This window comes from Helicoverpa zea, chromosome 9 (assembly GCF_022581195.2).
Source record: "Helicoverpa zea isolate HzStark_Cry1AcR chromosome 9, ilHelZeax1.1, whole genome shotgun sequence".
In the NCBI taxonomy this organism is placed as follows: domain Eukaryota; kingdom Metazoa; phylum Arthropoda; class Insecta; order Lepidoptera; family Noctuidae; genus Helicoverpa; species Helicoverpa zea.
Window position 1 is genome coordinate 7,181,268 of NC_061460.1, and position 27,923 is coordinate 7,209,190.

Here is a 27,923-nt window from a genome sequence, read left to right on the forward strand (position 1 = left end):
CAGCAAGCTAATTCAACCAGACCAGCATGCTCTCCTCCAATCCAACTCTTGCTTTCTGTAACAAAAACATAACAATGTGCAGTCTGTAGTAAATAATACGACTTTCCACTGTCTGTGGTAACTTGTGGTGTATTGGATAGGTTTTTCTGGCGGGAACTTTAAATAAGCGCGGTTCAGGATTTTTTCAAAATTTGTTTTTATTAAACATTTGCTAGTTTTTTTTTATGTAAAAGTAATTAAAACAAAAGTGCTAGGTGTGGAAAACTGTGAAAATGGTGGGAAATGAGGGGGGCGGGGATAACCCGCCCACCTCACATAAACGTCCCCGGTCTGAGGCCGGAGGCGAAGGGACTGCGATGGACTGCTGTGGTGATGGCGGCGGCGGTGAGCGTACTGACTATACACCATATTTCAAACCAGATTATAAAAGACTATATCCAGAAAATGCACCCTATGTGGACTTTAAAGTGTTCATTGAAGCCACCAACAATAAGGATAGAATAGGAAATAAGAGCCCTATCTACCTTAACCACATATTTTCTAGCGAAATAAAAGGGGTGACGGCCATACAGCGCATTAATGCGAATAAAATAGCGGTAATATTCAAGCAATATAATACTGCTAATAATTTTATTAATAATACTGCTTTTCTTAACAAACATGATTTGAAAGCATTTATTCCGGCTGCGCAAATAGAAAAAACAGGTATAATCAGATTTGTACCAGCAAACATCTCTAACAAAGAATTATATACAAAACTGTCTTCAATCTATGAAATAATAGCTGTAAGAAGATTCACAAAGAAAGTTGGACAAGAGCGAGTACCACTACAAACAGTTAGCATAACTTTTCTATCAAATATTCTTCCAGACAATGTACAATATGATTTATTTTCATACCGAGTATTTGAATATGTCCCCCCATTGCAGCAATGTTTCCGTTGCTTCAAATTTAACCATTCTGCTAGAATATGCAATGGTAAACAAAGATGTTCCATTTGTGGAGGTGAGCATTTATATAAAGTATGTGACAAACCAACAGAGATCTGCTGTGTCAATTGCAGTGGGCCTCATCTGGCAATATCTAGATTGTGTCCAATTAAATTAAACAAAATTTTAGAAAAGAAAAATAAAATAACTTACGCAAGTGCAACAATGACAAAACAACAAATGACTGATATTTCACAATTTCCACCTCTTTCACCTCCAAAAATGAAACTAGTTGATAATAATGTAAATAAAACTGTAAATAAGTCTGTACATACATCTGTAAATAAGTCTGTACATACTTCTGTAAATAAGCCTGTTGTAAATAATACTGTACATAATGTAAATAAACCTAAGGAAGTCCCTAAGGTGGACATCAAAGCACAAATAGTTGCCAGCAATGATGTACTCATGGCCCTGGTGCAAACATTGGTGGAACTAGGTAATAAGGGAGATAATACGCCTACTACCATAAACAGTATTAAAGAAACTTTACTTAAAAATCTAAAGTAATGGATCCAAGTCACACAATATCTAAGCTACGTATTGCTCAGTATAACATACAGAGTGCCAATAGTAAGAAACCCTTATTAATTCAATTCTTAGAAAAACAAAATATTGACATTTGCTTACTTAACGAAACATGGTTTAAAGATCATAATTTTAGAATACCTGGATATAATATTTATAATCAAAATTCCAATAACGCTCATAATGGTGTAGCAATACTAATTAAGCCATACTTAAAGTACACAGTTTTAAACACTAGATTTTATGAAGACATACAAACTGTTGCTTTGTCCTTATCTACTGTGCATGGTAGCTTAACTATTCTTTGTGTATACTGTCCTCCTTCTAGTGGACACCTACGAATCAACAGACTGCGTAATATAATTAATGATCTTCCAAAGCCCATCTTTATCAGCGGTGATTTTAATGCGCATCACATTGCATTTGGTTGTCTATCCACTAAGAGCAGAGGTCAGGATTTATTTAATATCATTGATGACTTGGATTTATGTATTTTGAATGATGGTAGTTTTACAACTGTTAATAACCCGAGACGAAATCCATCTGCAATTGATGTTAGCTTTGTTAGTGCTAACCTCGCATCAATATGCGAGTGGTCTGTGCATGATGATGCCATGGGTAGTTATCACTATCCAACAATAACAGAGATTACTCTACAAATAGATAAATATCAAATTAATCCCCCAGTTGATAGATTTATATACAAAAAAGCAGATTGGATAAAGTATAAAACTATTTCCAAAACAATATTCAATGATTTAGCCCTAAAATTGTATGATCCTATTTCAACCTATAATGATTTTTGTTCTCGATTAGATACTTTAAAAGAGATGACAATTCCTAAACTCACTAAATTAAATAATTTTAAAAGCAGGCCTCCAGCTCCTTGGTGGAATGACATTTGTGAAAAAAGTGTAATTGCCTCTTATAATGCATTAAAACTTTATAGAAGTGAGTCTACTATGGAGAATTATTTAGATTACAAAAGAAAAGATGCGCTTAAGAAAAGAACTATATCGGAACAAAGAGGAATAGGTTGGGATAACTTATGTAACACTTTTAATAGAACTACACCTATAAGTAAGATTTGGAATCATCTTAAAATGTTTAAAGGTATAAGAACTGGCAACAAATCATACAGTGATGAGTTTGTTTCTCCATTTCTAGATAAATTATCAGATAATAGTAATTTAAAAGATTCTGATAATTTAGGCAGTATTTTTGAATTAAACAATGACAATCTAAATTCAAAATTTTTATTACATCCTTTTACATGGTCAGAATTTAACATGAGTTTGATATCTCGGAGAGACACTACACCTGGTTTAGATGATTTTCCATATTGTATTATTAAAAATTTAGATGAATCTGCGCAAAAAATATTTCTTAATGTTCTTAATCTCCTTTGGCATTGTAAACGTATTCCACAGTCATGGAAAACTCAATGTGTCATTCCAATACTCAAACCAGATAAACCTGCAAAGTTGGCCAGCTCTTATAGACCAATATCACTCTCCTCATGTCTAGGGAAAATATTTGAAAACATGATCAAAAATCGTTTAGATTGGTATATGGAATCTAACAGCATCATTCCACATGTTCAATATGGATTTCGTCGAGGACGAAGTTGTGCTGACAGCTTCACTTCTTTAATCTTTGACCTGAAACATGCAAAAGATAGAAAGTTAAACACTGTTTGTGTATTTCTAGATGTTCAAGGTGCATTTGACAGTTTAGATCCGACTATACTTGTAGAAGTTATGTCTAGGTTGGGCGTGCCTGGTCAGCTGTGTAAATGGATATTTAACTTCTTAAAAAATAGAACAGTCTATGTAAGGCACAATAATACATTGTATGGTCCAAAATCTACATCTAGAGGTACTATGCAGGGTGCTACACTGTCTCCTTTGCTATATAATATATACACAAGTGAAATATGTAAATTTGTAAATAGTAATGTAGAAATTCTGCAGTTTGCAGATGATATTGTTCTGTACACTAGTAATTATAATGTAGAAATTGCGATTGACAATATCAACAAAGCCCTGTCTGAACTATTCCACTACTATAATGATGTATTGCATTTAAAAATTAACCCCTCCAAAAGCAGTGTCATGATATTTGGAAATGAAAATACAAATTCAAAAGTAATTTATAATGGAGAAATTATAAACACAGTAAATTCAAAGAAATTTTTAGGCATAGTAATCGACAGAAAATTAACTTTCGAGGAACATATTAAATACATATCAAAGAATGCTCTAAAAGGCTTAAATATAATGAAATGTCTCGCAGGTGTTTCATGGGGGGCAGACCCGAAAATATTGTCAATTTTGTACAAAAGTATAGTTAGGAGTCATTTCGATTATAGTTCTCTAGTGTATATAAATAGTACTCATGTAAATAAATTAGATCTCTTGCAGAACAGAGCTTTGAGAACAATTTCTGGTGCAATGTGCTCTACTCCCATAAGGGCCATGGAAGTAGAGACTAAATTGATGCCCTTAATTTTGAGACGTATTCTACTTGCAGGGAGATTCTGTCTTAAGCTAATTGCTGCAAATAACAAGAAAATAAAAAATAAAATTGTACCTTTTGTAAATACTAATTCTAGTAGACTAACAACAGGAGAGGATCTCTTGAGTGGCAATTCCCCAACATTATCCAAAATATTGCTGGAAACAGAGAATAGTTTTACTGGTGTTAGAAAACAGTGCCCATGGCCATGTTACTCCTTCTCTTATCAGAGTATTACACATCCTATTAAAGTAATGCAAAATTCAATTAATAATAATTTTGAAATGTTGCAGTTTTTGGCAGAAAATAAGAATTATTATGTTATTTATACTGATGGCAGTAAGGGGAACGATTATGTGCATGCTGCTATATACGATTCACATTCAAAATTCTCTCGAAGCTTTGTTCTGCACAATACTTGTAATATATTCACTGCAGAGGCATATGCGGTTTATAGGGCATTATTATATATTCGTCAGTTTGATCATTGTAAATACTTTTTGATTGTTTCTGATTCACTAAGCTTGATAAAATCTTTAGCTAACCTTTCAATTTCATTTAAGTCTAATTATATTTTGTATTTTATCAAAGAAATAATTTATCAGTATTACCTTAAGCATATCGAAATTGCGTTCCTGTGGGTACCATCTCACCGAGGCATCTCTGGCAATGAAATAGCTGATAAAACCGCATATGATGGTAATAATGCTGTTGATGTTAGAAATGCAATGGAAATTCCGATGACTGATTTCCTGCAATGTATTAATGAAAATGTACATAATTTATGGTTAGAAATGTGGAAGAAAGACCAAAACATCAAAGGGAAGTGGTATGGAAGTATTCAAGAAAGATTACCTGTTAGACCCTGGTACAATAGACTGAAAGAAGCCAGCCGAGACTTTATCACTACGTTAAATAGATTGCGCTTTGGCCATAATACTGCACCGTCACACCTTGCTAGACTTGGGATTATTACGAGTAATACGTGCCCCCATTGTGAATCACAAGAAGGAACCATGGAGCATCTTATTTTTGACTGCCAAACCTTCCTACTTGACAGATTAGTGTTGGCTAGTGAACTGTGTGAACTGAAAATTAAGTTTGATTCTTCATCCCGCCCGCCGCCACTTAAACAGTTATTAAAAGACAAGAACAGTTATAAACCCATATACAAATACATTAAAAATACTATCAAAACAATTTAAGTGTCGTGAAGTGAAGTGATAAAGTTTATGTGTAAAAAATGACTTGACTTAAAGGTCTCAGTTACCAGGTCATAAAATTCCAAAAAAAAAAAAAAAAAGTGTATTGGATAAACTAGTTTACAGATGTAAACATTTAAATAAAATTATTGATTTTCCCTTATTATTTGGTCAATTGGAACTTTTGTACTACCAAAACTTTCTAAATCGGAAGTATAGTTATTGGCATTGATTTGAAATGGAAGCCTTTTTGAATTTGAATGACGTTCTAATCTGTAATCACTATTTCTTAGTAGGCGGCGTATTTCTCGTTTATTTAGTTTATAGAATTCTTCATTCGATATTTTCCGATAATAATTATATGCGCACACGATATAGAAGCCGAGGTCATACTTGGAGAAGCATTCAGTGTAACAAATCATTACCTTATAATATTTATGTGAGTACACTTTATTCTTATTATTTGTCTATTTGCATAACATATTGATATAACTTGGCATTTATTGCAGTGCACAAATTGTGGTAAACTGATGTTACCAATTGTGGGGCTCTTCTGTGAATGTTGCGCTATAAGCGCATGCAAAAGGTGTCATAGGGCTATAGATAAAAAGTTTAAATGTAAATCACTTTCTTGGCCTGGAGACAAGCCATTTTACCATCACTGGGTTCATGGTATGCATTCATGTATTTGCTTATTTGTTGATAATAGTATTAGTTTATTTGCCTTGCCATATGAACTTATAAACATTTTCTTTATCAGTGGGAACCAGTCCGTCTGAGAGTGTGGACCAGAATGAAGAAGGTCTTAGAAAGTACTTTTGTTCATGGTGTCAAAGGACAAAACTATGGGCTCATACTCTTGCTGATGATAGAGAGGTATTCCTTTATGACCTGACTGCCAAGAGCATATTCTTAACCCTTTGGCTTATTATTAAATATGGTATTTTATAATAACCCTTTAATGTTATTTATTAAAATTTTGCAGCTATGTGATTTTCAAAAATACAGAAATATAATAATTCCACCTGCATGTGTTCAGTTAGAAAAAGGAGTTGTTTCTAACATAAAACATCCAGGTGACAATGAATGGGAACCGTTTATAATTTTGGGTATGTTTTCTACTTGAATGAACACAAATATCTTTTTACCCATATGGAGCAAAGTCCTAAAGCAAGGCAGTATATTTTCATTATAAACAAGTGCTAGCTTCCTTCACCTGCTAGCTTGTGGTTAACCTGTTTCCGAGACAACAACTTCCTTCAGAAAGATATGTATAAAGTAGCTTACATTTTTTCTGATATGCATTATTAGCCTTATTTCTGCCCAGTTTTATCAAAATCCAACCATACTTATTTTTCTCAGCACTATGGATTGATCATATTTATTATAAACAACTCCCATAATAAATTCATATAATATGTGGAGTTTGTTAAGTTTTGTACTGAAGGCAAGAAAATAATGTCATTGTATCTATTTTCTTTTTGAATGGTTATTTAATTGAGGTTAGTGTACTAATCGGTTACCTTCTTTGCTATATACTGGTGACCTGCCACCTGTATATGCAAATGGAATTCTAATGAACTTGATTGATAGAAAGAATATTTAATTATTGATGTGTTATGTTTATTAATGCTTACCAAATTACTATAAAATAAAATCTTATCAATTAATCTTTGCTGGTAAACAATGTTTCAACTTATGGCAACAAACAAAGAACTATTAAAAGATTCAATATCAGTGAGCAAAACGAATTATGCAATCGTAATATACGTTTAAAAATTTCAGCTAATCCAAAGTCCGGAAGCAATAGAAGTGATGAAGTACTGTCTTTGTTTAGAGGTGTGCTTAATCCAATACAGGCAAGTTTGATAACATCATTACATTATACAAATGTAAAAATTGTTATAATGTCTCATTTCTATAATGATTTATATAAGTTAATTCATGTTAATTAGGTAGTGGATATCAGTTCAACTTCTCCAGAAAGTGTGGTGCGATGGTTGCCTCCAAGATGTCGCATCCTCGTGGCTGGCGGAGACGGCACTGTGGCATGGGTCATGAACTCTCTCTTCTCTTTCCCTCAAGTTAAGGTAAACAGTTTACGTACATTATTTTGTAGCTTAATATTTTTAACGCCTTATTTTCATTATTCTTAACTGGCTGTTTTCCTGCCTTTCCACTCGTGCCGCGTCCTGTGGGAATTTCTGCCCGTACCCGGATAAAATATAGCTTATGTTACTGGGAATTAGTGTAGCTTTTTAACAGTGAAAGATTTTTTAAAATTATCGTATTCGTTTTGTATTACTGTAGGTAAACTTTTGTTTCAGGCGGCTGTTGCGATTTTGCCTATGGGCACTGGCAATGATCTGTCGCGTGTGCTGGGATGGGGCGCAGGCGGACACACTACATTGGACGCGCATAACATCATTAATTCTGTAAAGAATGCCAGTCATCAACCACTTGACAGGTATTAATGGTTTTATTATTATTTTGAATATGTAATCAATCAATGGAACTTTTTAGAGTTAAGCAAAATATTGTAAAATTATGTACAAAGTGAAGTAACTAATTATTTATTTGTTTAATCGATGCAAGTAGGTGCAGTAAGCGAATTCATTGTTTTGTCGTTGGTAAAGTTATTAATGGTAAAGCACATTATATCGCTGTAATGAAATAATATGTATAAATAATTTGTGTCAACAGATGGAAGGTGACGATAAACCCTAAGCGCACTAGACTGGGTCGGTATCGGCAGCCGCGCATGCTGTACGCGTACAACTACGCGAGTATCGGCGTAGACGCTCAAGTGGCCTTGGATTTCCATCATGCACGCGCGCAATTTCTCTACAGATACGCTAGTAGGACTCTTAATTATGTAAGTTAAAATTATCTAATACATCCAGGTTTCACACATCTTTGGCAGTCATTACGGCAGGCAAGTCTGACAACCAAACTTCTTCCTGTACCTGGATAAAACACAGCCCATGTTTAGTGCAGATAGTGCCGCTTCTTAACAGTAAAAGCATTTTTCAAATCGGTTAGTAGTTTCGGAGCTTATGCATATTAAACAAACAACAAATCCAACAAACAAACAATAAATATTAGACTACTGCTGTTTCGGCTTCCTCAATGCGGGTTGGTGATTTCCGACTTCCTCATGATGTTTTCGTTCCCCCTTTTATCAGCCATATTAGATAGACTGTTAGTCAATTATCCTAACTGTAGTAATCCGTGTTTGAGATGGCGTACGCGTTCCTGGGCGTGGGGCGGGCGCTGGACGACGGCGGCTGCGGCGGGCTGGAGCGGCGCCTGCGCGTGTGCGTGGCGGGCGAGGCGCTGGCGCTGCCGCCGCTGCAGGCGCTCGTCGCGCTCAACATCCCCTCCTGGGGCGCCGGCGTCGACCTCTGGAGTCAGCATGCATTTATATTTACCTACGATCTCACTGCCGTTTGATTTGATACATTGGCAAAAAAAAAATGATGAGCGGAGATGTCATAACGAAAAATCTTCTATGAAAGTTGTATTGCCAAAATACGGGTGTTCGGGGGACGAGGGCTTCTGACCTACCTGCCTTATAGCATCTCCTCTCATCTTTCTTTCCTCCGTGGCGTATCGTAACTATATGTGGTATGAGTCCAAAAAACGAACACATTTTTGGAGCCTGTAGTGGGCTTGTATTTATCAAGAGCATGTACCTAACAAACCCCGCAATATTGAAAAAATTTTTTTAATGTTCTATGATCAAACTGTCTTTTTTTTTTTTTTTTTTTTTTTTTATTATGTATTGTTAAGTGTGCAATAAAGAATAGTAACAATAGTAACAAAATGAAGGAACACCACAAATACCTCTAAGTATATTGAAGGAAACTGGCACATATTTAATCGCACATAAGAAAGTCACTCAACTAAGTATTTCAGTTTTGGCTTCACTCAAATAACTCGATTGCCAATCTATCCACTATTTTGTCTGTAGGAGCGAAAATGTTGGGACCTCCTGCCCACTAACTTTGATCATCAGTTTTCTTAAAATTCGTTCTGATTCAAAATTTCGAGCACTAGTATGTGTCCATACATTTGTATAGATATGTAAATATAGACCGATAGATTGTCAATTCTTCAGATCTTTACTTCAGCTACAGTTCAATTATATCTTCTGACAATATAATTTCTTCAGGTATGGGCAGCGAAGATGAAGTGGGAGAGCAGAGTATTAACGATGGGAAGCTTGAGGTAAACGCCAAAGTTTCGGTTTTAGTGTTAAATATAAAATTATCCTTGAACAAACAATATCATCAACAAACCATTAATTATGGTTACAGGTAGTCGGAATTTCGTCATCGTTCCACATAGCGAGATTGCAGTGTGGGCTAGCAGAACCTTACCGTTTCGCTCAAGCTTCTAGCCTAAAGGTAAATAATAATAACGTCTCGACCGATTGTCTGTCTAAATAGATCAGCGCAGCAATGAGGGATGAAAAAGTTATTTTTATTATACGAGACTGATTTGTGGGTTAAAAAGTACTACGCTTTTGTTGTTAAGAGCTTGGAATAACCGCTACCAAATAAATTCTTGCTATGAATTGTGGGTTATTCCCTATTGGGAATAGGATATGGGCGCAAAGAAAAATACAATTTCAGAAATCGTACCTGTAATTAATATTTCTGCAAGGAAGGTATAATGTCTGCCTCCTAACACAGATGAAAAGAAAAAGGGACGAAATAATTTTTTTTTTTTTTTTTTTTTGGTATGGCATCTCGCAGTTCAGCCTAGGAGGCCGTGTACTGCTTAACCGGACTTTTCCCTGTGGATGCCTAGAATTTAAGGCCTCCAGCCAGGGGCGTAAAACAACTTATAAACTAAGCGACTGCGCTAAGGGTACCCCCTGTGGGGTCGGACCTCGGCTTAGGGCGTCGCTGGGGAGGCAGCAAAGGGACAGGCTGGATCATATGATCATTATTATTAAATGGGGAATTTAAAGCTACTGGCTCAGCTCGCGGGCTGGCTCGATGAGCAAGGGTCGGGAGGACAGAGAACGGGACGTCGCGGCGGACCTCGGCGGCGAGGTTTGTACGAACGCGGTTTGTGTTTGTATAGGGTGCTAGTGAGTTTACTACTCTCTTGGAGGACAGTTATCTCATCGTCAGGTTCTAGAAGGGCATGCCTAGGGCGGCGAATCCTACTGATGCGGGAGGGAGTGTAATTACTGGCTGACACGATAAGTGAGTTATCGTGTTTCTCAGCGCGTTCGAAGTACCGTATGGCGGCACGCTTCATATACTGGCGGATGGTAGGGATTTTTAAGTCGACATGAAGAATCTCATTTCGAACATAATAGGGAGCTCCTGTGATTTTCCGTAAGGCACGGTTTTGAAGGGCTTGCATTCTGTGAAGGCGGCGATGGCTTGCCTGTGCGAACACAGGGCAAGCATACATCATGACGGGGCGTATGCACGATCCGTAGAGGCGTAACTTGGATTTAAGAGATAATTTGCTCTTTGAATTGAGCAAGAAGTGCAATCTGCCGTACACAAAGGCTGCTCTAGAGCGCACCTTACGTATGTGCTCGGCGAATGAGAGGCGCTGGTCTAAGATTACACCTAGATATTTGGCATGCTCCTTCCAAGGAATCGGCCTACCAAACATGGTGACTGACGGGGGCGCGGGAGGAAGCCTACGGCGGGGGCTCGAAAAGAGTATGGCCTGGCTTTTGTCGGGGTGGAGTTCGATTCTCCATAGCCTAGTCCAGACACCTAGGGTGTTGCAATAGGCTTGGAGATGTCTCACTATGGCGGCTGGGCTGCGGCCTGAGCAGTAGATTGCCGTGTCGTCGGCGAATAAGGCTAATTGAACATGCTTGTTCTTAGGAATATCGCTAGTGTATAGCGTGAAGAGGATGGGGGAGAGTACCGAGCCTTGTGGGACGCCAGCTTTTATAGGGTGGGCCGAAGAAAGAGTGCCGTCTATGCGATAGCGAAAGGTGCGATTCGACAAAAAGTCTCGTAAGATGACGACGAGACGGTCTGGGACACCGAGTTGGTAAAGCTTGTAAATCAAGCCTTTGTGCCAGACTTTGTCGAATGCCTTTGCTATGTCGAAGAGAATCGTGCCGGTGAGTTGGCCACGTTGGAATCCGTGGCTCACACCTTCCGCGATGCGGTGGACTTGTTGGACACAAGAGTGATGGGTTCGAAAACCAAACTGTTCTAATGGAATAAGACTCTTTGCTTCGACGTAATCTTTGAGACGCTTATAGATAAGTATCTCGTAGATCTTGCCGAACACATTGAGTAAACTGATAGGGCGATAGCTGGACGGGTCTGATTTTGGTTTACCGGGTTTGGGAATACCGATTACGGTTGCCTCTTTCCATGCCTGTGGGAACAGGTTATGGGTCATGGCGCAATTGAAGATCGCGGTCATGAGCATTACGAGGGAGGCGGGTAGGATTTTGAACACTTTATTGGTTATTCTATCTGGGCCCGGAGCTTTACGGGGTTTGAGACGTTTGATGATCTCTGCCACTTCGTCTGGAGTGACGGGTGGCAAGGGATCGTCGGGGTCTTCTTGCGGTGGTAGGGAGGATCTGCGCTCGACCTCGGCTTCGACCTTTAGTAGGTGAGCCGGGTCGACCGGTTGGGTACTAGGCGAGCATTGAGCCTCGAGGCTGTCGGCCAGACATTCCGCTTTTTCATCGTCCTCGAAGGCGATGGAATTGTCGGGGCGTTTGATCGGCGGGGTGGAAGCTACTTCATCGGATTTGAGTTTCCTTTGAAGCTGCCAGAAGGCTTGATGAGTCGGCTCGAGTTCACTCAGCGTCTTGTCCCAGCGCGTTTCACGCATCTCAGCAAGGCGTTCCTTTACAGCACGCTGTAAGTTACGCATGTGAGACTTGTTAGCGTCGCAGGGAAAAGTACTGTAGGCACGGACAGCCGCGTTCTTCTCGGTCACCAGAGCACGCACGTCATCCGGGAGCTTGAAGCGATGAAAGCTCGTCGCTTCAACTCTACGTGAACACTTGTCCACGGTGGATTGTACGTGCTCGGTGAACGAGCCGATCGCGCCCGTCATGTCAGCGACTGAGTTGATTTCATCGGGAATTGATTCTAACTGGGCGGAGGAGGATTTCAAGCTTTCGCTTAGCATTCTCCAGTCCGTGACAATCTGGGTGGGAGGAGGGCGATCCGGGTCGAGTGGGCCTGAGCGCGAGGCTAGTTCCACAAGAACCGGTCTGTGGTCGGAGGTGAGCTCGTGTAGTACCTCGATCGAATGTAAACGTAAGTTTACGTTCTTGAGGAGCGCTACATCGAGAACGTCGGGAAGGTGGTCGACTATATTAGGAAAGTGAGTGGGATGCATCGGAGCGATGACATCGAAGTTGAGGGATTCACACTGATTAAATAGCAACCTGCCTCTTGGAGAGGTAGTGTTGCTATTCCAGGCGGGATGTTTGGCGTTTAGATCGCCTGCTATTATTACAGAGTCGCTCAGGCCTAGTAAGGCTCTGAGATCGTTCGTGAAAAGGATCGGGTCGTAGGACTGAAAGGATGAGGACGTGGGAGGGCAGTAGGCCGATACGAGAGTGATCGACTGGTGCTGGGACATGGCTAGTCGACAGATCGAGGCTTCAATGCAGCTTAAGTCGGGGGGAGTGATCTCTACACAATGTAGCGATCTTTTATAATAGATAAGCGTGCCGCCTTTGTGGCGTGTGATCCTGTCATTTCTAATTAACTTGTAGTTAGCTATATTAGGGCCGCGTACACGCGGCTTTAGGAAGGTCTCTTGTACGAGAAGAATGTCTATCTTATGGGATTGTAGGAAGGCGGAAATCTCGTCGCGTTGGCCGAGAATACCGTTGGCATTATAATAGCCAAGCCTAAGGGAATGGGGTTTAATTTTGGATGTATTATCCATTTCTATTTCCTAAAGTGAGGCAGGTTTTGAACTGCCTGGGCGACGTCTGAATACTCCTGCATAACGGAGTAGAGTTTGATAAGGTCGCCATTGCTGGCGACTATCTCCCTCGAAAGTTGTTGAGCTCTGTCGCTCGTGAATACACTGAACGTGCTCAGTATAACGTTCATAGAACTGAGCGCTGATACTGGGCTAGAAGAGGGCGCGACGGATTTGGATGGCGCTTGCGCTTGCGCGAGCTTGGCGGCTATAGGAGCCGCGGAGGGCGCGGAGGGCGCGGAGGGAAGGACGGGAGGGACGCGAGGTAAGCTCGCGGGCGCCGCGGTGGAATTATTCACCGGGGCGGGAGTTGGCTGGGGCTGAGTTGGCCTCGGGGTTGGAAAGGCTCTCTGATGGTTGAGAGGGTTCCATGGGGAGGGCCGTTGTGGGCTGAGACGCTCGGGAAGTTGAGCGGTAGGTAGCCTCGCTGATGGGCTTTCCCTTAGCTGGCGGGCGTTTGCACGCTTGGCCAGCTTGGGAGACGTTTTTGGGGCCTTTGGGCAGCCGCGGTAGTTGGCGGGATGGCCTGAGGCGCCGCAGAGTACACAGCTCGGAGGCTCGGTGCACAGAGTGCGGTCCTTGGGTCGCGGGCAGTCGGAGGTGCCGTGTTGGCCTAGGCATTTCACGCACCTAGGCTGGGCGAAACAGTTGCGCTGTGAGTGACCCCACAGTTGGCAACAGTGGCATTGGGATACAATGCCAGATCTATTTGGCTTCTCGATTGAGATGCCGGTTAAATTACACACCGATTTGATGTTAAAAATCGGGTGGATTTTGGAAGGACACGGCTCGCATACTACGAGCACCATGTCGAAGGCGTGGCCGCTGCGGGCGCGGTGCATCCTATGGACTTGCGTCGCAGGGATGTTTTGTGACTTAAGGTCACTTAAAATGTCATCCGAAGGGATTTCCTTCGGAATACGGGTAATGACGACCCGGAGAGGTTTTTCCTCAGGGAGGGAGTACGTATGGAACGAAATGTTCCTCGCTCTTAGCGCTTTAGTTATTTCCCTATAGTCGTCTGACGTAGGGAGGACGATTTTGATACCGTTGCCGGTATTGGAGGCCGATCTGTAGTTGATCTTACGATCAACACACAGCTTGGACACTTCGGTCCATTTCGCCTTGTCCTGTAAGTATACAGGCGGCGGAGGTTTGCTTTTAGGTGCGCTTTTGGGCTTAGCGGCACCTTGGGAGGAAGCGACCTGCGAGGTCGAGGGTGACGGGGCGGGGGATGCTGTAGACACAGCGGGCGGGCCAGGGAGAGGAGATGCGGCAAGGGCGATGGTCTTGCGCGCCTTGTCGTTGTTTTTGTTCTTTTTCCTCTTACCTCCCAGTACGACGGTGAAGTCTTCATCGGAGGAAGAGGAGTCAGAGGGCTCGGAGGGTTGAGCATCCTCAGGGACGGGTGAGGCAGAGCGGGAGGACGAGGTGTCCATGCATTCGGCGTCGACGTTTGACGCAGGTGCACTCGCCTGAGTTATTTCCATTGTCTGTGAGACAATGGGATTAGAAACAATGGTCGAGTGCAGCTGGGCATCGACCATTGTATTGGGGATTACCGTTTCCGCTAATGCGGCGGTTTTCCCCGAAGAGACAATTATAGGCTCGACAATGGGGCGCGGCACAGCTGCGCCGGCCTCCTTTGTTGAGCCGTTATCTATAACACAATAGCGCGCTAGGCGCGGGTCCTTGATATCAAGGTTACTAATAATGTCGCCATATTTGGCGACGATGTCTTGGTCCTTGAGGAGGACCTCAAAGAAGAACTTAATTACTTCGGTAGTCATTTTCCCGTGAGGGAAGAGGGCTACCGAGCTAAAAGAGGTGGGGGCCTAATTATAAAAACCTAACAACCTATCTCCTATCTCCCCGGGTGGATGGGCCCGGGGATGTGTAACCCTCCCTGCCGGGTATAGGCAGGGAGGTGAGTACCTATTGGTGAGCCCTAAGCTTGTAAGCCGTTCGCCAGTCTTATTGTGCGAACGGGCCCTAGCCAGTCTAGTGCGAAGGGTATAGAGATACCCAACCGACACCAGGTGTGTAGCTGTGAAAGCAAACCAGATGCAAGGCACGACTAGGAGATCCCCCAAGGCCGAAATCCGAGCTCCCGTCCAATTGACTGCCTTGCCCTGAAGGGGTTCGGCGGGTGTGATTGGGTCAACACCCTCTCGGCTTCGTTGGCACCGTATGGTTTCAACCGAGAACCACGAAACTGTGGCTTTTACCCAGAAGGGGTCAAGTGAATTTACTTGACACAAACGTTTTAGAAACAGGATAATCGTCCGCCGCTTTGAAAAAAGCAGCTTTAGATTGATATATTTGTAGTCGGCAGAGCGACTACGGTGAGCGTTACGTCGGGCGTAACAAAGACAAAAGTCGTAAACGGGCGAGCGCAGAGCGACACGTCCGTACACGACGAGAGTCAGAAGTGGAGTCCCGGACGAAATAATTTTTTTTTTTTTTTTTTTTTTGGTATGGCATCTCGCAGTTCAGCCTAGGAGGCCGTGTACTGCTTAACCGGACTTGGACGAAATAATAACCGTTCACGGCTTTTATACTAAAAGTATTTGGTGTTGCCATGTTAAACATTACCAGAGACAATATATAAAATTAATTTTTGTTTTATACAACACGCCCCCTCAAAAATTAATTACTTATAAACTATTTACAATCATAGTTTTCTGACTAACCAGAACATTAAAACCTTCCAAGTATTGCCTGGGAAAAATTACATCAAATCATGGTCCAACATTCGTTGCAAGGATTAGGAAAACCCAGTAAAACCTAATCAGACCATAAAATAATCAATCATAAATATCAAAATAAAATAACATGAATTCAACATAAAATACAACACAACAATACAACAATAACTCAAAAACATTATAAACATAAATTCAACATAAAATACAACACAACAATTCAACAATAACTCAAAAAAAAAAAACATTAACATAAACCCATCTTATCTCTGAACTGTCTAAAAACAACAGCAGGCAGTGGCTTGGTTAATACATCGGCTATCTGTTCACCTGTGGAGAGATACAACAATTTAATAACATTGTTTTGTACTTGTTCTCTAGAAAAATGGTACTTAATGTCAATGTGCTTAGACCTCTTGTGGCTTGTGGGATTGTTTGCTATACTGATACAACCATTATTGTCTTCAAAAATAGGTATAGGACTGACAATATTAATTTTAAAACTAATTATTAGAGACTTCAACCATAATGCCTCTTTTACAGCTTCAAACAATGCCATATACTCGGCCTCAGTTGAAGAAGCCGCCACAGTTAATTGTCTTTTTGTATTCCAGGTTACTGTACAGCTTTCAAACAATTTAAATAAGTAGCCTGAGGTACTTTTTCTATCATTAACATCGTTACCACCCCAGTCTGAATCTACATATCCACACAAAACATGTTCAAAATTATTACACCTTACATACGTTAGTTTTAATTCTAAAGTACCTTTCAAATACCTAAGCACTCTTTTAAGACTTTGCCACAACTCCTTATTATTTTTGTTAGTGTATCTGCTCAATATATTAACACTAATACTCAAATCAGGGCGTGTACACAACATAACATACATTAGACAACCAATCAGGTTACGGCAAGGTGCATTATATTCACTATCTATGTTAAGAGCGTCATAGTTAGGTTTATTCTCCATAGGTGTGCCGATTTCATTACAGTCAGTCATGCCGAATTTCTCTAAAATGGTTTTTATATATGAGCTCTGATCTAAAGTTATAGTGTCATTACTTCGAGTTATTTTAATACCAAGAAATAGTTTAATCTCATTAAAGTCAACCATTTTAAATCTACTCTTTAAATAACTCTTAAAACTGTCTAGTAGTGACCTATCTGCACAAGCTAGGACCAAATCGTCGACATACAAAAGCACATATATATTCCTATTAATATCACCGTTATTTAAAATATAAATACACCTATCTACCGATGAGTTAACGAAACCTTTTTCTTTCAGACATTGGTCAAATAATTCAAACCAACACCTGGCAGCCTGTTAAAGCCCGTATAAAGCTTTATTTAATTTACACACATAACCTTCTTTACTAACAATACCATCTGGTACTTTCATATAAATTTCTTCCTTCAAAATTCCATTTAAAAATGCTGTTTTAACATCCATATGATGTATTAATAAATTAAATTGATTTGCAAAACTAATCATAAATCTAAAACTGGCTATACGAGCAACTGGGGCAAAAGTTTCATTGTAATCACTCAAGTATTCCTGACTAAAGCCCCTAGCAACAAGACGTGCCTTATATTTTAATGGATTACCAAACTCATCCCTTTTAATATTAAAAACCCATTTACTGTCAACTATGTTTTTATTATCAGGCTTAGGCACTAGCGTCCAAGTATTATTATCAAATAGTGAATCTAATTCATCTTTTATTGCACCTTCCCATTGAAGCCTATCATGCCTATTTTTAATATCATTATATGAAGTAGGTAATTCGCAGCTGACTGACTGTGCACACAACAAAACTTCGTCAATTTCGTTATAAGATACTGGTATACGACCTTTTAGCCTCTCACTCCTTCTCAATTTACAAGAATTTTCGGTATCTACTTCAGTACTACAAGTTTTAGTCGAACTTGCTTGATTGTCAACATTTGCCTCAACCATATCATTTGAATCGTTTAACTTACGATTCTTCCAACCGGGAACCGACTCATCAGATTTCAATGTATCTGATTTTAAACTACCTGATTTTACACTATCAGGTTTCGAACTCTCACAAGGCGTTATTGACCCTGACTTTGATGTCAGTTCAGTATTTTGGAAATGTTCCACTTCATTCCCTTCGAGTCTCAACAGAGGCCTAGATTGCAAAAAATTAATTTCATCCACTATAACATCCCTCACTATTTCATATTTTACATGTTCTGCGTTCCATACCCTATAGCCATTCGGTACATATCCTAAAAGAACACCCTTCCATGATTTCTCATCAAACTTAGTTTTTCTGATTTTATTATGTACATAGACGGTAGCACCAAAAACCTTTAAATGTTTAATAGCAGGCTTTTTATCATGCCACATTTCATAGGGAGTTTTATTTTGTTGCAATGCGCGGGTAGGCGTTATATTTATCAAATATACAGCGGTTAATACCGCGTCACCCCAAAAACATTTAGGTAATTTTGCACCACTAACCATTGCGCGGGCTTTTTCTACTATTGTTCGAACCATGCGTTCCGAAACTCCATTTTGTTGCGGAGTTCTCGGCACAGTAAAGTGGTATGAAATTCCTCGAGACGCACAATACTCTTTCATTTCACTAGACAAATACTCCCGACCATTATCACAATACAAGTTAACCAATTTCAAATTGAATTTTGCCTCACTTTTTGCAACAAAATCTTTAAAAGCAGAAAACACATCAGATTTATAGGCTATCGGGTATACAACACAGTAGTGAGTAAATTGATCCACAAATAACACAAAATAATTCTTATTATCAATTGTAGAAGGAGTGATTGGCCCACAAACATCAGTATGCACAATAAATAAGGGTCGTTTAATATGCCTTTTATCCTTGCACGAGTTAAATGGCAACCGACTTTGTTTCCCATTTATGCATGACTCGCATAGTGTTGCGTCAGGTGTCACAGATTCAATTAGGTTACCATCGTCAGTCATACAATTATTTCTTAATTCTAAAAACTTTTGTTTACTAATGTGACCTAATCTTTGATGCCACAAGTCGTAATTATTTTTATCACTATTACACAACTGGGAAATAGACCGATTGACACAAATTTTAAAATCTATCGATATTAAATTATTAATTGCCTTACCTCGCATCAGTATTTTATCGTCCTTACTGATATACGTTCCACGCTGATCGAAGGTGATGGTCAGCCCAGCACGTTGCATCCTCGACACCGATAGCAGGTTGTGTGGCGCCTCAGGATAGAACAACACGTCCTCCAAAGTGCCCTGGATGCCTGTGTCGCTCATCACTTCCAGTGTTCCACGTTTGGTGGCTGAAATAAATTCACCGTGTTTAGCAATTGAAATCTTAAACGGTGTGGGTAAACTCGTATAATTACTGAAAAGATCTTCCCTGTTAACGATGTGGTCGGATGCTCCGGAATCCAATAGGAATGTTATTTGTCTCACATCGTCGTTCGTTTCATGATTACCAGACATGAATGCAAAACCGGTGGCTTCACTTGAGTTGGATGCCCCCTCAGTCAGCTCTACCGCTTGAATCGTTCGGGGCCGGTCCGCCGGTTTTCGCTGTAGGTTAGGTTGATTCATCCGGTCAAATTTATGTTGGTAGTTACGGCGCTTGAAGTAAAAACAGTCCCTCTTGAGGGACAGCTTCTTCGTATCCTTAAAACTCTGCTGGTTTGATCTCGTATCGAATCGCCTTCCATTGAACTCGGTGCGGGCGTGAAGTACTTTTGACGAAGTGTCACTACCCTCATTTTTAAGTTTTACTTCATGATCCAGCAATCTTGTTTTCACAAAACTCAACGTTAAATTATCCTCTGATAATGTTTCGATTGCCGTGATGACGCCATCGTATGAAGTTGGGAGGGAAAGAAGTAAATGAGAAACCTTGTCAGTTTCTTCGAGCTTCGCTCCAGCAGACAATAACTCCGTCATTAAGTCGTCGAAAATCGTGAAGTGTTTGACTAGTGGAGTGTCACCTTGCAGCTTCAAGCTCAGCAACTTCTTTCGTATCGCCAACTGCGTTGCTAAACTTTTTCTTTCGTACAAAGCGTCGAGGTTCTGGAAGATTTCTCTGGCGGTCAGTTCTTCTTTAGCAAAACTAAGAAAGGAGTCTGCCAAATACTCGACGATCACACTCTTCGCAGTTCGGTTTTGCTTCTCCCAAGCCTCGAGCCGTATCACAGGTACCTCATCGACGACCCTGATGACGTCTAACTCGGTTAGCAGCGCTCGAATTCGGAACTTCCACACGCTGTATTTTTCCCCGTTGAATGGCTGGATGTTTCTCTTCGTTTTAAGGTGGTCCATGATAAATATTGGAACAACAGCACAATACCTACTTCAAACAAACAGTATGGCTGGGCCCATAACCTATTGGGAATAGGATATGGGCGCAAAGAAAAATACAATTTCAGAAATCGTACCTGTAATTAATATTTCTGCAAGGAAGGTATAATGTCTGCCTCCTAACACAGATGAAAAGAAAAAGGGACGAAATAATAACCGTTCACGGCTTTTATACTATAGTATTTGGTGTTGCCATGTTAAACATTACCAGAGACAATATATAAAATTAATTTTTGTTTTATACCAACATTCCCGCTCGGTAACACCCTTTCGTGAACACTGTTGACGATCGGGAAAAAAAAGTTTCGTTCGTTCACAGTGTTGACGAACGCTACTTATTATTTCGGGTAATTCCCGTTCGGTAACACCTTTCGTTCCTGTCATCCACACTGTTGACGATCGGGAAAAAAAAGTTTCGTTCGTTCGCAGTGTCCATGAATGCTGGTTTAATTTTGTTTGGATTTTTAAAATGTTTTAATGGATTATGTTAGATCTTTTAAAATACAATCTTACTTCTTACTTATATGTAAATGTGAAACTTTGTGAGAATGTATGGATGTATGTTTGTTATTCAATCACGCAAAAACGGCTGGACCGATTTGATTGAAATTTGGTATGTAGATAGGAGATACCCTGGATTAACACATAGGCTACTTTTTATCAACACACAACGCGGGCGAAGCCGCTGGCAGAAGCTAGTTAACAATAAAATAAAAAAAAACATGATAAAATAACATTTTACACTATAAAAATCCATGACGTTTTATTTTTATTTCTATATTTTAAAAATATAAACCAGCATTCATAGACACTGCGAACGAACTGTTATAAACCGACTTTGTAATGCATCAAATGCTGACTTAGGTGAAAACCCCGCCGCTTCCATATTGTCACCGATATTATAAAAAGCCATTTTCCATGTGCTAGAGTAGTCAGTCATAGCCATTTCGCAGTACATACTGTACAATCCGTGTCGGGAGTTCAGTTCTTGTGTTGTGTAACCAGTGTGTCTTGTGTAGTGTATAACCTTTCTTAATAAACATTCTTTTAGCAGTAACAAGTGTTTTTTTTAAAAAGGACCCACGGATCGCCATCCTAACAAATTGGTGTCAGAAGTGGGATCCCAGGAAAATCGTTAAGTACTGGGATCCATTAGGTGTAGGCGTCGCGAATCTTTCCACGTGTCTGCACCATTATTGTTTGGTCCGTGGTCGAAAGTCCTTTGTGTCGTGGTCGACGGTAAACCTTAGGCTCCCTAAAAACGTCTAAGTCCGCGCTGCTGCTACTGTGATCGACGATAAGCCTCCGCTGTGTAGCGTGAGCCCGCATCACCCCCGAACACATCTGCTACCACGTGGTCGACGGTCAGCCTCCACTTTCGAGTGTGAGCCCGCATCACCAGGTTATCACAAGACCTCTGTACTGCTTCAACAACTCTCGCATGGGATTTGTGGCTGTGTCTCCATTCATCATTAGCCACGTGTTCTGAGCACACCACGTGCAGGAACTGCCTGCAATACGACTCTCTGGGTCGCCAGGCGCCAGCGCCGCGTGCATCGTGACGTCACCTTTCCAGAATGTTCACGTGTGCGACTGCTGTTCATCTGCTAATGTGAGTTTTTTCAAATATTATAAAAGTGCTTTAGTGAAGTGAAGTGCCGTTTCCCAAATATTCAAAATCACTCGTGTGTTATTGAAACAAAACGAATTTAATTTTTTTACTGTGCATGCTTTGTTTTTATCTGATGTTCTGTAAGTGCTCTAAATAATAATCATATTACTATTTCAATGCCTCCAAAGAAAGAACAATCTGAGGAAATCGCATCTTCATCCAGTTCAGAATCAGAGAACATTTCAGTAAAACATAAAACTAATAAAATGTCGGATAAAATCACCCTCAATGTTCTCACTAAATTCATTAAACCCTATAACGGGGATCGCGAGTATTTACCCGCATTCTTAACAAACTGCGAGAGTGCGATATCTTTAGCAACTACAGAACAACAGAACTTTTTATGTAAATATATCATCTCGCAATTAGAAGGCAAAGCTCAGTTAGCAGCCTGTTTAAAGAAATTTGAGGATTGGGCTGATATTAAACAATTTCTTAAGACTACCTTTGGGGAGAAAAAACACCACACATTTATTAGTTAATTTACAACAGTGTAAGCAATTGCCTTCTGAAGACGCGATGCAGTATGCTGTGCGTGTTGAATCATGTTTAACAAGATTGCAATCAGACATCCATTATAGCTGCGATAATGATAAAGAACTTATAGGTCGATTAGCCGCTATGGAGGATCTCGCCCTCAATACTTTCTTGTTAGGGTTGAACTCAAATTACTCTCATATAGTGCGGTGTAGGAATCCTAAATCATTATCCGAAGCAATAACGCATGCCGTTGAAGAGGAGAAAATATTTAATTTATCAAAATTAACCACGCGCTCTAATAAACATTGCACACATTGCAACAAAAGTGGTCATACCGCATCCGAATGTTATAAAAATAAGCGGTCTTCTCCAAATTTCCATCATGTAGATTCATCAGATAATTCCCATAATACTACTACTTCCAAGTTTGACCCCGAGAAATCATGCAAATATTGCAAAAAACGCGGTCATTTGATAAGCGAGTGTCGGAAACTTAAGGCAAAGAACTCACATGCTAGCAACTCTACACCACCAGGTGCAAGTGCACCGAATAACAATGATAATCGCTCTAATGTGCATCAAGTAGACATTGATAATTCCGATGATTTAAACTAAATAAGGTTACGGTTTCGTGTCTACCGGAACCTTCAAATCCAAAAAACGACACGCAAAGTTCTAAACAATGTGTTCCCACATTTTCTCTAATACGTGAGCAAACGCTTAACATAAATTGTAAAGTTTCCTTACCTCACGTCTATCTTAAAACAAATTATAATAACAAGCCTTTATGCTTTTTAATTGACACTGGTTCTTCAGTTTCTATTGTTAAACTTTCGAGTTTACTTAATAAACCAGTGTTGGGCCCCGAAATTATAAAACTTAGAGGTTTAAGCGATAATAACTCATATTGCGAATCTCTTGGGTCCATCAAACTAATTTTTGAATATGGCATTTCGTCGAAAAATAAGATAATGTTTGAGTATTTATTTCATACTATTAACGATGCGATCAACTTAAATTACGATGGTATTATTGGTAGTAATTTCATCCAACATTTTAAAATAGACATTCATTACTCTACCAATACTCTTAATTTAGAAAATTACAAAATACCTATTTTCCTTAGTAAGCCATCATATGTTATACCTCCGCGGTCAGAAACTGTCATAGAGTGTCCTGTTTCCAATCTCTCCGAGGTTGCTAATCTAAAAGAAGGTTTGATCTTAGATCATAAAATCCGTGACGGTGTTTTCTTAGCAAACTGTATAGTGAGCTTAAAACCTAACAATAGAGTTAATGTCTCTATTCTAAACACCACGGAACATGAGGTCCCAATTGATAACTACGAAGTCAAGTTAACTCCAATTGACCAACTACCTTCTAATTTAGATAACACTCATGAGGAATCTATTCACCAATTAGATTTCTCAAAAACTGACCGTCATAAAAGGGTTCTTGAACAAATAAGATGTTCTCATTTAAATCCGCAAGAACATAAGGCTTTGATGAACTGTATTTCTAAATATACGGATATATTTCATCTTGATGGCGAAAACTTATCTCATACAGACGTAATCAAACATTCAATCAATACTGGGGACGCACCCCCAATTCACGTCAAATCGTATCGTTTCCCTGAAGTGCATAAAAATGAAGTCGAAAAACAAATTACAAAAATGCTCGACCAGAACATTATTCGCCCCTCAACATCTCCTTGGAATGCGCCTGTGTGGGTGGTTCCGAAAAAAATAGATGCATCAGGTAAACAAAAGTGGCGGATTGTAATTGACTATCGACGCTTGAACGACGTTACTGTATCCGAGGTTTATCCTCTTCCTCTTATAACAGACATCTTGGATCAATTAGGCCATTCAAAATATTTCAGTACCCTTGATTTATCTTCCGGGTTCCACCAGGTCTTATTACATCCCAAGGATACAGAAAAAACAGCCTTCAGCGTAACGACCAGCAGTATATCAGGTCAATTTGAATTTACAAGAATGCCGTTCGGGCTCAAAAATGCTCCAGCGACATTTCAAAGAATGATGAATATTGTGCTCTCGGGACTTCAAGGTCTTCATTGTTATATATACCTTGACGACTGCATTATTTACTCACATAACCTTGAAACTCACATACAGACATTGGAATCTGTATTTACTAAATTTAGAGAGGCAAACTTAAAATTACAGCCCGATAAGTGCGAATTTTTAAGACGAGAAGTGGCTTATTTAGGGCATATTATTACGGACAACGGTGTTTCGTCTAATCCAGATAAGGTAAAGGCCATATCTCAATTCCCCACACCGAAAACCCCGAAAGATGTGAAATCTTTCCTTGGATTAACCGGTTATTACCGCCGCTTTATCGAGAATTTCTCTCACATAACTAAACCTCTCACATCTTTACTAAAAAAAGATGTTAACTTTCATTGGTCTCACGAACAAGAGCAAGCTTTCAGCATGCTTAAAGAAAAGCTCATCTCAGCTCCTCTATTACAATACCCTGATTTCTCTCAACCTTTTATTGTGACGACGGATTCTTCAAATTATGCCGTCGGAGCAGTTTTATCACAGGGTGAGATAGGCAAAGATAAGCCCATAGCATATGCGTCCCGCACCTTAAATAAACAAGAAGGTAATTATTCAACAACTGAGAAGGAGCTCCTTGCTATACTTTTCGCCGTTAACACATTTAGGCCTTATATTTACGGTTATAAATTTAAAATCGTGACTGATCATCGCCCTTTAACGTGGTTATTTAACGCTAAAGATCCGGGCGGACGTTTGTTAAGATGGCGATTAAAACTCGAAGAATACGAGTATGACATTGTGTATAAACCCGGTCGAGTTAATAGTAACGCTGATGCGCTATCGCGTTATCCAGTCAATGCTGTGACTACCCGAAGTTCCAACATCAACTCGACTACGTATGAGGAATACTTTAAAAAACAATTCACAAAAACCATTTCGGTCTGCGACACAAAAATCGTAGAACATAACGAGAGTTTACACAAAACAAAACAAAAGTGTATTGCCTGTCCAGTTTCTTTAGATCTAGACAACTCAATGCCGCATATTGAGCAATTATTAGCGTTGCTTGACAACCCACAGGAATTTCGCGCAGGCGAACGCGAACCTGACACCTTACAAACGGTTGTCTGTAAAAACAATAAGATACTCTATTTCTTATACACTAAGGTCCATCATTTCGATGAAACAACTTATAAAACTTTTTATAACTTACTACTTAAATTACGTGATGATATTATTTCTAAAAATGATTATGAAAAGGAGTTAGCTTTGCCTGATTTTTCCGAACCATTTTCTAAACTAGTTTACGTTAAAATATATAATATAATATCTTACATTTTTCATGGCACTAAAATTGAGATCCGTATTTATAAAAATCAAATACTCTATCCAACTCCTGCCGAGATCGGTAATATCCTTAAAGAAAACCACGGGACGACTATAGCGGGTCACCCAGGCGTTAAACGCATGTTTAGTAGAATCAAAGCCTCATACTATTGGAAAGGAATGCGTTCAGATATTGAACGATTTGTTAAAGACTGTAAGTTATGCCAAGTAAATAAACCTTTAAGAGCATCAAATAAGGCACCTATGGTAATAACATCAACGAGTACTAGGCCCTTTGAAAGATTAGCCCTCGATATCGTTGGTCCTTTACCCGAGGCAGGCCTTCAGAAATTTAAATATATTTTAACGCTTCAGGATGATTTAACAAAATTTTCATGTGCCTATCCTATGATAACCTGTACGACTGATGAAGTTGCACGCAGCCTCATACATTTCTTTTCTTTATTTGGTTTTCCCAAAATGTTGTTGACGGATCAAGGTACAACCTTTACGTCAGATCTATTTAAGCAGTTAACTGAAATTCTCAAAATAAAAAGTCTATTTTCTACTCCATATCATCCTCAGACAAATGGCGCACTAGAACGAAGCCATGCTACTCTCAAGGAGTACTTAAGATCTTTTGTTAATGACAATCAGAACGACTGGCATTGCTATCTAGCAACAGCGATTCTGTCATATAATACAACCCCTCATTGCACTACCGAATTCTCGCCTTTCGAACTTCTATACGGTTATAAGCTGTCAATTCCTAGTAGTGTTTACGAGTCGAACGATAACGTTACCTATCAAGAATACATTCGTGCCTTACAATATAGGATGAGATACTCTCGCGAAAAAGCTATTGAAAATATGAATAAAAGTAAAGAATCCTCAAAAACATATTATGATTCGACAGCCCGAGAGAAAACATACAAAACTGGTGATTTAGTTTATTTAAAGCACCATCACAGGCTCCGTAAGGCTCTGTCCCCTGTGTGTTTAATATTACTTTCATCTTAAATATAAGTTTCAATTTCTATTTTGGGTTTAATAATTGTTATTTTGGGTTTACTATATTATCTTAAATATAAGTTTCAATTTCTATTTTGGGTTTAATAATTGTTATTTTGGGTTTACTATATTATCTTAAATAAGTTGTAAAACTTAAGCATTTCTTGTAATTAGTTAAGACACACTTTGTAACCTGAGTTTTATTTACTAATTGAACATTCATTTTTAATATTCCTTCGCTTTTAATTTAAATAAATTAAATAAAGCTCAGTCTAAAGGGGGGAGATGTTATAAACCGACTTTGTAATGCATCAAATGCTGACTTAGGTGAAAACCCCGCCGCTTCCATATTGTCACAGATATTATAAAAAGCCATTTTCCATGTGCTAGAGTAGTCAGTCATAGCCATTTCGCAGTACATACTGTACAATCCGTGTCGGGAGTTCAGTTCTTGTGTTGTGTAACCAGTGTGTCTTGTGTAGTGTATAACCTTTCTTAATAAACATTCTTTTAGCAGTAACAAGTGTTTTTTTTAAAAAGGACCCACGGATCGCCATCCTAACAACTTTTAACTTTTTTTTCCCGATCGTCAACAGTGTGGATGACAGGAACGAAAGGTGTTACCGAACGGGAATTACCCGAAATAATAAGTAGCGTTCGTCAACACTGTGAACGAAAGGCTGTTACCGAGCGGGAATAACCCTGAATTGTTGTATACATTAAATAGGAAAAAAAAATATACTAAATGTTGTTCTATTTACGTGCTTTTAAGTTATTTTTATTTGTTCTAGATTGAATTAGAAGGGTCTTGCGCTATGCAAGTGGATGGCGAGCCGTGGATGCAGGGGCCCGCAACTATTCTGATCGAGCCGGCCGGCCAGAGCCTCATGTTACGAGCGAGCGGGAAACAGCGCAAGAACGAATGATCTCTTACGTTATACAAGCCTTATTTGGCTCTTATAATTCACCTAAGGTGTTAGTTTAGTACTCAGTTATCGATTGATAACATTATTTTAAATGACAAATCTCACCACTTATTTAAGTGCCAATGTTTGATGCACATGTTATGAGTTTGTGAAACAAATTGTGTAATAAACACCCAATGTTATTTTTTAAAATATTTTATTTAAACAAACAA

At 39.5% G+C, this 27,923-nt stretch overlaps 1 protein-coding gene across 1 annotated transcript; it reads left to right on the forward strand.

Moving 5' to 3' along the window:
• Nucleotides 1-108: 108 nt before the first annotated feature.
• Nucleotides 109-27,897, forward strand: LOC124633037 (diacylglycerol kinase epsilon). The gene is made up of 13 exons (XM_047168127.1): nt 109-127; nt 5,338-5,675; nt 5,746-5,908; nt 5,997-6,112; nt 6,222-6,345; nt 7,022-7,095; nt 7,192-7,326; nt 7,564-7,703; nt 7,940-8,111; nt 8,477-8,645; nt 9,411-9,466; nt 9,556-9,645; nt 27,577-27,897. Exons 2-13 carry the CDS (start codon nt 5,475-5,477, stop codon nt 27,709-27,711), a joined length of 1,575 nt encoding a protein of 524 aa, XP_047024083.1. The 5' UTR covers nt 109-127; nt 5,338-5,474; the 3' UTR covers nt 27,712-27,897.
• The last annotated feature ends 26 nt before the right edge of the window (nt 27,898-27,923 follow it).

Bases quoted from the DNA above. Each gene is read 5' to 3' on its own strand.
- LOC124633037 (XM_047168127.1), top strand. From the start codon at position 5,475: ATGGAAGCCTTTTTGAATTTGAATGACGTTCTAATCTGTAATCACTAT. The intron at 6,113-6,221 runs GTATTCCTTTAT...AAAATTTTGCAG, and splicing joins CTCTTGCTGATGATAGAGAG to CTATGTGATTTTCAAAAATA. The intron at 7,704-7,939 runs GTATTAATGGTT...TTGTGTCAACAG, and splicing joins AGTCATCAACCACTTGACAG to ATGGAAGGTGACGATAAACC.